Genomic DNA, 11,797 nt, shown 5'->3' with positions numbered 1-11,797 from the left:
CCGAGATGAGCCGCTCCGGCAACCAGGTGTCTGAGTACATTTCCAACACTTTCCTGGGTAAGGCGTCGCATCCCAAGCTTTCGGGTGACTCAAAGATAATGATTAATGGCAGCCTAATAGCCACCAGTCGATACTGGTGCCCAGTCTTCCTTTGGGGCAGAGCATTATTTAAATGTTTTGATTTTTCACTTTCAAAATGGATACGGGGAGGAGAATAACACAGTGTTTGAATAAGTCTATCCACAAAAGAATTCCCTCTGCAAATGAAACGATTTTTCTGTTCAGATTGAATTAAGCTATTGGTAGCTGCGTTATGCAATGTATTTGATTTTGGTGTTGACCTTATGGAAAGGACAAAGTCACACAAGCCCAACTGCGTACTCTCGTGTTTGCAACTACTGCCTCATACAGAAGCACCTTCCCCCTTCAGAGACAGGGTTAAGACAATTAAGTTGAGGCCAGTCATTTTATATAGCATATATATTTTTTTACGGTAATCTATATATTTCATTTTTGCACTGAAAGTCAGAATAAAGATTAAAGAGAATATTTTGCTCGTCATTAGTTTTGTTGGAGCTCATAGGACTACCCATATGAACTAATCCTCTGTGTTTACAAAATACACTTCTTATTATGAAAAATACAATTTTCTGTGTTTTCAAGCAGCTTTAGAATTTGTGACCATTTGCATATAAAACGAAGCTTAGCACAGGACCCTCATATATATATTTCTGAGTCCAAACGGCTTCAAATGCTGCGTGTATGTGGGATGCCGGAGCTCGTGGGGGACTCATGGCCCAGAACGCGTTCACTGTGTGACACACAATTATTTCCATTAAGGGATTTTAAAGTGATTTCAATAGCCAGTTGCAACTGGAACTGCTGCGTGCATTTAGGACACATCACATCATTAATAATCCATATAAGTCTGTAGCTGCTTTGTGGGAATCCATCGGCCCTGTCTTATCACTCAGCTTAATCATGACATCCAGAACATGAATTAATACCGGGGAGAGAAGCAAGGCTGCCTAGCTGCCAGCCAGCGGGCCACTTCTTCGGCTGGAGAGCCCGGGGCGTACACAGCGCGCCAGGGAGCGTGGCCGCCCTGGCATTTCCAGGGGGTTTGTTGTTCATCAGCTCTTGCCAGTAGGCATACGTCTCTGGAGCAGGATGTGCCGTGGCAGAAACACCCGATGTGGCTTGATACTGCGGAACTGATATAAACCTAATAAACCCCACGTACACTCAGGTTAGTGGGGTCTATCTCAGCAGGGGCTGATTAGCTGAAGCTGTATTATTCCCCCAGCTCAGGCTGGGTCAGGTAACTGCCTTTCCCTTTGCGGGTCTTCCCAATGGTCTCGTTCGTTCCCATTCTGCTTCTTCTCACGTATCCTGTCATGGTGACATCCTCGCCGTTTCGTGGCACTATGAGGGCCACTCAGCCACTAAGGGCCATCTTAATGCCGAGTGGTGCAGGCTCTCCAGACAGGGCCAGATTGCAACTTGATTGCTCATCTTTTAAAGAAATGAGTAAAGCTTTTAAAAGGATCTGGTCTAGTGGGAGGTGTCCCTGTCTATGGCAGGGGGGTTGGAACTCGATGATCTTCAAGGTCCTTTCCAACCTAAACCATTCTATGATCTTAAAGCTTTTCTAGGAAGTCATGCTGTTACCTTTTTATGAATTACCCCCCCCCCCCCCCAAAAAAAAAAGGTTTAAAATCAAACGAACACACAAAATAACAGGAGTCTACAACTGAGGAAGTTGAACAAACAAACTAAAATAAATATGTAGATGGGACATTCCTTCATCTCCAAACAGCGTTTGTTAGATGGGGATAACTTACAGATAATAAAACTAGATCACGTGACTTCATTCAGTCTTGACTTTATTAAATGAGCTGAGGGAGCACCAAGAAGCAACGTCCTCTGCAGAGGGACGAGTCCTGCTGTCACCATTTGGTCAGTGAGAGCGAGGACGCCAGCTTCAGATCCGTATGAAGGACAAAGATGAAAAACAGTGGTTTTCTCATTGGCCACATCACGTAAACGGGGAAGATCATGATGGCCTTTCAGCGCAAGTCCTTCCCTAAGGGGCGAGGGGTGTTGCTGGTGCCACCACCATGGGGACACGATTTAACAAATTAGAGATTTCTGTTCAAGAATGTCCATTTTACGCTGCCTTAACATTAGTCATTGCTAAGGAGATTACATAGAGGGAAGTCCTGCTGTTGTTCAGCAAAAACACACAAGGGAAACACCCATTGATGTCAGCTCGACTGTTGCTGCGAATAATGGCTTCCTTCTTAATTGCAGACACACTGGTGGTTCTTATTTCAGAGATTTTTAATTAAGCCAAGGCAAAAGTGACTAATGCCTCGATGCCTAGTCCCTCCGGAGGTCCTCAGAGATGCACAAAGAGGTTATAGTAGCCTTTTCTACAAGTTCATGAAAAAATGGTTAGCATGGAAGTAATGAGCCACTGTATCTCCATTTTAATGCAGCAAATAAATAAGTTGTAAAGGCAATAAGTAGTATATGTGGATAGATTTATTTATTAAATACGTCCCCACAGCCAAGTTTGTGCCCCACTAAGGGCCTACTTAATGTGCACTGAAGTTGTTACTATCTCTGATCATGACAATAGAAATATGGCCTGTGCATTGTGTGTTATTCTGTACATATTTGTAAAGGGCAAACCTTGAATAAATCAGCGACACCAATTTGTTATTGGGTTGGTGTTTTAAGAGCAGGGGGTATGGAGGTGGGTTTGGCCCTAATAAGTATCAGTAGAGTGAATGTGAAAATATACGTTTATGTACTTTATTGAGGAAAAATGTGTTGTTTGAATATATATATTTTATTTTCCTTAAACAGTTAATAAACATTAATTGAGATCTAGCCATAAGCATAACCTGGGGTCCTTCAGTCACGGAGAGCTAGCTCCTGGACATGTGCTGCGTCCCCAAGCGATGCAGCTTGAAAATGGCTATGATGAAAGCAGCCTGGCCCTTCATCTCCCAGCAGGGCTCAATGGAAAAGTTCAGTCTTGCAGAGGGCAGAGAGAGGTTATGTGACTGTTTTGCTCTGATTTTGGTTCAGTTCGGTCCCCGACTTAGAGAATGTCCTCAGCAGAAACTCATGGGTTTGAACTGGTATGCAGAGCCACTTAATCAGCAAAGCTAAGGGTTGATTTTGGGGGGTGTGATGTGTGTTCGCACTGCAAACGATGTTGACTCGTTTCATCTTTATTTGTTACAGACAAGCAGAATGATGTGGAGATTCCTTCTCCCACCCAGAAAGACCGAGAGAAGAAGAAAAAACAGCAGCTCATGACACAGATCAGTGGAGTGAAAAAATTAATGCATAGTTCAAGCTTAAATAACACCAGCATCTCACGATTCGGTGTGAAAACAGAAAAGGAAGACCATCTGGCCAAGGTAGGACAGATTCTTGCAGTTCTGGGAGAATATGTATTATCTGGAAGCTGGGGATGGACTGGCTGAATGGACCGCCCTCCCCCCTATAAAACTGGAATCGGTATCCCTGAAATGATGTGGCCGTTACAAATGCTGTAATTAATGGTACCAGACACTAACGGCGTATTCTATGGTCATAAATTCCTTGAACATATCCCTATAAATAATAAAAAAAAGATGTGATGAAGGCTGAGGAGAGCAATTATCAAACACAGGAATGTATAACAACGCCATGTCCAGCAAACTGGCTGTGGGGCCTTTCACACTGGCAGGGCGTTTCTGCTTGCGACCTGGAAACACACATCACAAATAATTCCCCAACCACACAGAGAAATGTCGTCTCCTTGTACAAGTGCTTCGTTACTCTGTGTGACACAGAGTCACTCTGTGTTCGTGTACTTTATTAAAGTATGCGTGTTCATGCACTTACTTAATTACCATAATGAAGATCGAATTGGCATCTTTTTAAACTTTTGGAAAATGCAAAAGCTGTGGTGCGAGTGATAAATGCAGGATTGTCTCGAAAAATATTGTAACCGTTCTCTTTTTGTCCTTTGAAAAGGAACTGGAAGATCTGAATAAGTGGTGTCTCAACATATTCAACGTTGCAAGGTATTCCCACAACAGGCCGCTCACCTGCATTATGTATGCTATATTTCAGGTTCGTGATTTTCTGATCAAATTTGCTGTTCTTTTACACTATTTTAGTTTCTATTTGCTTTCTGTTTCGTTGCCTTTCTACAGTATGACACCCTTATTTGATATATGCATGTATGCTTGTACCATTTATTATACAGGAGCGAGATCTGCTAAAAACGTTCAAGATCTCATCGGACACTTTCGTAACGTACATGATGACGCTAGAAGACCACTACCATTCGGACGTAGCTTACCACAACAGCCTCCATGCTGCTGATGTTGCCCAGTCCACCCATGTCCTGCTCTCTACCCCCGCGCTGGATGTGAGTTACCTGGGTTGAGCTAAGTGCTTTGTCTTGGGCAATCGTCGTGTTTTAATGTGGGATGGCAGCTTAAAAACATCACACTGCCTATGTGAACGCAGGAGAAAAACCTTAAGCTGAGTCCGTCACCGGTAGCGCTCAGACTTGCAAAAAGCAGTGTGCTGCCTGCTCCTCTGAGGGCTGAGTTTACTGCCAGGGAAATCACCATTAAGGAATTTCAGCAGCAGCTTTGCCTGTAATCTCTGTTTCATCTTAAGGAGCGCATGCTGCTTGTGTGCCTTTCGTCTGAGTAAATGTCTTGTTCTCAGAAAACTAATTTAAAAAGCACAACTTGTTTCTCTAAATCAGCCTCCCAAACTCTTGAGAGATAAAACATAAGGACTTTCCTGACAAATTCCTTTTTTCCTTCCTAGGCCGTCTTCACCGATTTGGAAATCCTTGCCGCAATTTTTGCAGCTGCAATTCATGATGTGGATCACCCCGGGGTCTCCAATCAATTTCTTATTAATACAAGTGAGTGTTGTTTCAAATGCAGTAACAACTTCATCTGCAAACTTGGAAACTAATGGAAATGCATTTTCCATTACAGCGAGGTCACGAATTATGACTTTCAGACTGCATTGCTTTCTCCAAATATTGTGCTCTAAACTCGTTAGAAGTTTTGAAATAAAGCAGTAATTAAAATGAAATTCCTAACAAAGGAAGCTATTGTAGTACAATTTGCAACGTGCCCTTGAATCCTGTGAAAATTACTACTTGTTAACGCATAATAATTCTTCCAGTCCTGAGTGCAAATTTTATCATTAACGTAAGATAAATAATGCTATTGCTATTGACAACAATAAAGCTAAATATTGTGGTTCATATTGTGTTCTGCAACAGGCTAAGCACGTTATCTTGATTCCAAAATATGGGTAGTGTTCTTTTTTGGAAAGTGCGTTTGCAGGATTCGTGCTTTCTGTTGTCAGTGATTCTGAAGCCCGTAACTAAGTCAACCGAGTACTGTTTTGTTCATCAGAACAGAGCAAAGGGCTGTTTATATTATATACATATGTGCTTGGATTAGAAAAGTGTACGCTCTTGGCACACATGAAGCGAAAAAAGAGAACTTTTCCCAATTTATTGCATACAGATAAACATTTCAGTACCCAGGACAAGTGTTTGCTGTTTGAAATCACACATTTCACATGCTGGAGTCACATATTTCTGTTGCTTTGCTAGATTCCGAACTAGCCCTGATGTACAACGACGAATCCGTTTTGGAGAACCACCATCTTGCTGTGGGGTTCAAACTGCTTCAAGAGGAGCACTGTGACATCTTCCAGAACCTGACCAAGAAACAGCGTCAGACGCTCAGGAAGATGGTGATCGACATGGTATGAGCTGTGCACACGCTGTTCCTCTTCTGAAACAAAAAACTGGCTTCTTTGTATGGTTGCCTGCACTGAGATCCTATTTTCACTTCTCTAAAGGTGTTGGCGACAGATATGTCCAAGCATATGAGTCTCTTAGCTGATCTGAAGACTATGGTGGAAACTAAGAAAGTGACCAGTTCAGGAGTCCTCCTTCTGGACAACTACACAGACAGAATACAGGTGCGTGAGCCGTTTCCTGAATTTTGTGTATTTTGATTAGAACTGAAGAAAACACACTCCTGTTTCTCCTGTGGCTTTTAAATGGACCATCTGTAGAAGCTACTGACCTAAATTTTTTTCTTCTGTTCGGCACCACAGAGAGGTACAAGGTGGTCCCATATGTTTTAGGTAAAGAGGATTATGTTTTTAACACTCAGAGCGTGGAACTGCAAACGTGCACGTTCTGCTGAAGTTAATCTACGAGGCTGAGTTTTTGAGGGCTCCTGAATCTCCTTGCTGCTTTCTCCCATTAGTTTCTCCTGTTGAAAAAGTATAGCAGGATTGCTATAGTGTTGCAAGATAGCAAGAATTTAATTTGTAACTCCATACCTAAAGTGACTCGCACTGAGCTGAAGTTAGTGATGTACAGTCTGTTCCCTATATAATCTAATCCTTGATTTACAGAAATGACAAAGCAGTACTGGCACGGGGTTACGTAGTTAGCAGGACAAGATACATCCTGATCTCTCCGCTTTGATGGCCAGCTTCTTAAGAACAGATTCATGGGAAAACTCTCCTAACTTTTTTTTAATTTATTTCAGACTGCTGATGTTAAAACAGGTCACTCCATTGCTGTCTAAATCCTTGCGGCCACAGTTAGTCAGGCACATTTTTTTGTGTGTGTGGAAGGGATATTACTCATTTAATGAAGTCGGAGCATTTAACCATCTGAGAGCGGGGAAATAAATTTTGAATGGTGGGAAGCACCTGCATTCAAAAACAAACCTGTATGATGTAATGAGCATTGCCACAACTGCATCCCGTGTAAGGATCGAGTCGTCTGGAAAACATAGAACACGTTCTACTTTTGAGGCAGACCGTAGCAGCTAGTCTCATATACGGAGATGTTTCGATGTTAGTATTTTTATAGGCTGTTGCATAATCGAAGAGTCTTGTGGTTAAATGTTCTGAATTAAGCAGGCAGATACCGCTTGAAACCGTCCTCTTTTTCCATTTGATTTTATGAGTTTTCTGATTAATGTAATTGCAGGTTCTCCGAAATATGGTACATTGTGCGGACTTGAGTAATCCCACAAAGTCTCTGGAGCTATACCGGCAGTGGACGGACAGGATCATGGAGGAGTTCTTCCAGCAGGGAGACAAAGAGCGAGAAAGAGGAATGGAAATCAGTCCAATGTGCGACAAACACACTGCGTCAGTGGAAAAATCACAGGTAATTGGCTGTGAGCTGCATTTTTGTACTGCCTAAGCTTGTATTTTTAAAGCGGAGACAAAATTCATCTGCTTTCTCTAGCACAATTAGGCAAACAGCCAGCTGTTCAGAGGGTTGGTTCTGATTGACCCTGACATCCAGCTGTGCCTGCAGCTCATATAGACCGGCGAGGCTGTTCAGATTCCTTTATGTACCCTTTGGCGTCTCCTCATTTCCAAATGCGTGTTCGCTTTGCCCTGTTTGCGTCCCAGTTTCCAGAGTGAGTTGGTTCCCCAGGCTTGAAAAGTGCAATTCTCATCTCCCCTTCCTTCTGCCAGATCTCTTCTGCCTTCACGCCCTCCAGCCTCCTTAATTAGCACCTCCTAAACCTACTGATGTCCTACCCAGCCTTAGACATCCACAGCAACGCCAGCCCCGTAGCACTGCAGGGTTAGGAGCTTCTCCCAGCTGAGATCCATGTCAGGACACCGGGAAAGTCTGGATGTCGGTCATTATTCAGCCTCGTGCAGAGCCGTTTAGCAGCGCGTGATCTGGCCGGTTAAGTTAGAGGTCTGATGGAGCTGCTGTGTGCCGGGTGAAGCCAAAGAAATACTTATTTATGTCAATACAAACCTTAAAAGGAGCTGGATGTGTCTTGCTTTTTGAGATTAACTGGCTCATCCCTGGTTCTGATTCACAGATAAAACGGTTTCAAGGTCAGATTTTGTTCTGACCTGTGTAGCACAGGCCGTAAAATTTCACCCGGTTAGTCTGTAATGAAGCTGGTAATTTATGTTTGCCTAAACGTATTCCAGTCTTTATATAATGGTGTCTTGGTTGTTGTTTTTAAATGACTCGAGCAAGTCATCATCGAGGTTTTTCAGCTTGAATAAGTAACAAAATTGATGATAATTATTTCCAAATGTCCTCTTGGGCTAAGCCAAGTGGTTTCAAAATTATTCACTCAACCGCGTGGTGATTTTGTTGGAAAAATCTGTCTTATTTGTTAACCTAACAAGAAACGAATCCTTCAGCCAGGCTTGGCCAGAAAATGCCCATGTGCTCCGCATGTGAGCTCCAATTAATTTTTTGTTTCACATATGCACTTCACAGAGGTTTCAAAATGGCATTTTTGCTATGTAGAAAGAACAGGAATTGCACAAAATGGCTACCGTTGAAATCCCAACTAGTGGCAAAGGGGAAAGGGAGGCGGCATGTCCGTTCTGGAGCGAAACAAGGAACTGATGGGAAAAGAGTCTGCAGGGATTTCAAAGCTCTAGGTGGTACCTCTTTACATCAAAATATTTTAAGATCAGCGCTCAGCCATCTGGCCAGTTATCCAGTGATTTGGGGTGTTTGTGTAAATGACCCGGTGACAAAGTGACCGCTCTCTAGCTGTCGGTGCTGTATAGCCCTTGAGCGTTTTGGGTGGTGGCGAAGCCATCAGCTAACTGTACAGATTTTTATTTTTTTTATTTTTTTTTTTTTTTCACTTTAAAAGCGCTCCGGAACATGTGCTGCAGGAAATTTTCATCACCTTTTTGTTTAAGCTGCCTCAACAGTATGTTACAATTGAACGTTAATGGTTCTATTGACATCCTGTTGTGTCTGAAGGAGACATGTGTGATTTCCAAAGCAAACATCTGCACGTTGAGTCTGGCCCCTCTGAGAGCCATTTTCCTGCTGCACAGAAATGTTGTCCAGCGGAGCGCAGAGAGAAGTGACACATTCTGCCAAGACGGAAGAATTTCAATCCTCTTTATGGCCATTCAGTTTTCTCCATCCTGGACGTACGTCCTCTTAGTCAGACAATTGAAAAATGATTTAGCTCAGAGCTTACGCGCCGACCGGCGGAAGGACTGACGGACTCGGCCGCAACCCCTCACTGTTTCCACCGCTGGCGCGTCACTCCACGGGAGTCGGGCACCAGCGGTCTGTCCGCCTTCGTGTGGGGGGAGTCCTTCTTAGGATGAGCTGACCTGCTTTCTGCACTCTGTCCAGAACAGCACGAAAAGAGAGGAAAGCTCTACCAGGTCCGGCTCCGCGGAGAAACACGGTGGCTGCTTTGCCAGAGTAGAGGAGAAATGCTGAAATGTTTAAAGATGCAGCACCACAAAACAGTTCAGAATAGGTACAAACTACACACCATAGTAAGACACACCTGAAGGTCAAACTGCAGTCTATGCGAGCAGTGACATTCGGCGTTAGGACGGCTGCTCGCCCTGGGAGCACTGGTGTTTTCACAGCCGCCAGCCGCGTGCGTACCCTGGGGCGACGGCAGAGCTGCCATAAATGCACCAGCCGTGTCCACGGTCAGCAGGGAATCCTGTCGGAGAGACAGCAAACTTTCTCCACGCTTAGGGGAGAGGCAATGATCGTCTGAAATGCCTCTCTGCACTAACAGCTGGTAAGAGGCATCCCTCGCTGGCACGTTGTGTCTCAGAGTGATGGTGTACCCCGTGTTCTGCAGGGCAGGCTCTGAGCCGCTAGTCAGGAATAGACGGCTACGAGGAGATCTAAAATCTCACATGCAGCCAGAGGTGGGATTGGCAGCTCCGTCAACGACTTTCCCGGTGGCTCCCGTTTTTAGTTAAACTTTCCTCCAAGGTTTGTTTTTGGACGAGGTGTCAAGCTAGTCCAACGTTGCAGGTGCAGCTTTGAGTATCAGGTGCTTAATTCTGCACTTAGACTGTGCTGGGTTGGGGACTTGCTCGGGGGCGGCTATTTTGCTTGTAAAAATCATGTATGACCAGTGTTGGAACTCTTTAGACACCCGTCTGCTCCTAGCCGTTCCCTTGCCCTAAGCGTGCGTGTTCCTGTGTTTCTCAGGTGGGATTCATCGACTACATCGTCCATCCGCTCTGGGAGACGTGGGCTGACCTGGTGCAGCCCGATGCCCAGGACATCCTGGACACGCTGGAGGACAACAGGAACTGGTACCAGAGCATGATACCTCAGAGCCCCTCTCCTCCGCTGGAGGAGCGGGGCAGGGACTGTCAGAGCCTGATGGAGAAGTTCCAGTTTGAACTGACGCTGGAGGAGGAGGACTCGGATGGACCGGAGAAGGACGGCGAGAGCATCGGCTACTTCAGCAATACAAAGACACTCTGCGTGGCCGACCCGGGGGAAGAGGATTCACAGAGGGAGGCGAACATAGAAATTGTGACAGAAGATACGTCTCCTGTCGACACATAATGTCCTGCACCCGCGTGAGTGGATTTTAAACACTTAAGGAGCGTGCAAGCAGTCTCACGGACTCGCCTGCAGCCTGGGTCTGAGGCCTGTGTCTATCATGGGCTGAAAGATCTTCCCAGCTACTTGAGATTGGAGTCAGGGTTAAAGATCGTGTAGTGAATGATTGCTCAGGAAATTAACAGGTGATTGACATTGTGGTTTAAGCCTTGTCAGCTCTAAGAGCATGGTGTGTTGTCCTGGAGCTGGCTTGGGTCGTGACCGAAGAGTAAACGACACACAACTGAGAGATTTTATACTGTTAGTTTTGGAATTTATACCAGTTAGGCCGATAGAAACTACTGATTAATAACTCTCCATATAAAACCTGTCCACCTGACCACCTGTCTGCAGACCTGTGTGCCTTCTTTGTAAACACTTTCATGTCTTTTCAAGAGTCTATTAATTAAATACACGGAGTTTAGTATAAAAAGCGACACAAAGTGTTTCAAAATTGACGGATACTTTTTTGATTCTTCCTGTTACAAGAGCAGTCTTCCTTTTTTCATGGGCAATACCTGTCACTTTATTGCAGTTAATCACTTTTACAGACTAAATGGAAGGGAAACCCTCTGTTTTGCATTACTGCACCTTTAATCGTCTTCTTAATACCCCAGGTGACCCGTTTAAAGTCACTTCATGCCATCGCGCACCGTCTCTGTTCGCTTGCTGGGAGTAACAGTATTTTTTCCTCCACGGGGTTTTCTTTTTGTCGTGCGCAGGATAGAGGGTCGTTTGTTTCCACGGCACAGCGCAGTGCCTATGTAAGTAAGCGTGATAAGGCAGCGTGTGACGCGCGTTCCCCCTCGGCAGCTCCTTGGCTCAGTGGAAGTTGCACGCTCGGATATTTGTGTTCCTCTCGCCTATTGTTCACGTTTCCTAGGTTTAGGTCCACCATCCTCCTCCTGCACTGCCTTGAGCTCTAACACCTCCATTACTGTTTATAACAGTGTATTTATTACGTCATGTATATACTGTAATGTTTTGTAAGTTATTAATTTATATGAATTAACATTGCCTGTCGGCGGCGATGTTAATTGTGTAGAAGACTCGGAATAAGAGTTGCCTTTTTTTCTTGTAACCTTTTGTATTGCATAAAATACAAGAACCTGAACATAGCTGAAGAGACAGACGCAACCCAGGAAGGGCATTCGGGTGGCAGCCGCCCGCGGGGGGGTCGTCTTCATGGCAGGCTCGGGGGGGGACACAGCGGCCCCCAGGGCAGCGGGCGAGCGCTTGGAAGTGCTGAAAACCTAGAGGCTGGGGGTGGGGGAAGGGCAGGTGAAAAAAAACAAAGAAACCCCCGCGAACGGGCCGGCTTTTAAATGTCACGTTCCAATT

The 11,797-nt window shown here is 44.7% G+C and overlaps 1 protein-coding gene across 1 annotated transcript; it reads left to right on the top strand.

The window, feature by feature from the left end:
* On the top strand, positions 1-10,420 carry PDE4B (phosphodiesterase 4B, cAMP-specific). The gene is made up of 9 exons (XM_009883968.1): positions 1-57; positions 3,259-3,437; positions 4,039-4,137; positions 4,274-4,438; positions 4,852-4,951; positions 5,660-5,814; positions 5,911-6,033; positions 7,064-7,246; positions 10,055-10,420. The coding sequence occupies exons 1-9, from the start codon at positions 6-8 to the stop codon at positions 10,418-10,420; spliced, it is 1,422 nt and encodes a 473-aa protein (XP_009882270.1). The 5' UTR covers positions 1-5.
* The last annotated feature ends 1,377 nt before the right edge of the window (positions 10,421-11,797 follow it).

This window comes from Charadrius vociferus, unplaced genomic scaffold (genome assembly GCF_000708025.1).
Source record: "Charadrius vociferus isolate BGI_N301 unplaced genomic scaffold, ASM70802v2 scaffold423, whole genome shotgun sequence".
Classification (NCBI taxonomy): Eukaryota; Metazoa; Chordata; class Aves; order Charadriiformes; family Charadriidae; genus Charadrius; species Charadrius vociferus.
The sequence above is the reverse complement of the archived record's forward strand: the minus strand, read 5'-3'. Positions and strand labels throughout refer to the sequence as shown.

What these genes read in the sequence shown, in the direction of transcription:
- PDE4B (XM_009883968.1), top strand. Translation starts at nt 6, where the DNA reads ATGAGCCGCTCCGGCAACCAGGTGTCTGAGTACATTTCCAACACTTTC. An exon ending in CATTTCCAACACTTTCCTGG is followed by an intron (nt 58 to 3,258) that starts GTAAGGCGTCGC and finishes TATTTGTTACAG; the next exon opens with ACAAGCAGAATGATGTGGAG. An exon ending in AGGAAGACCATCTGGCCAAG is followed by an intron (nt 3,438 to 4,038) that starts GTAGGACAGATT and finishes TCCTTTGAAAAG; the next exon opens with GAACTGGAAGATCTGAATAA.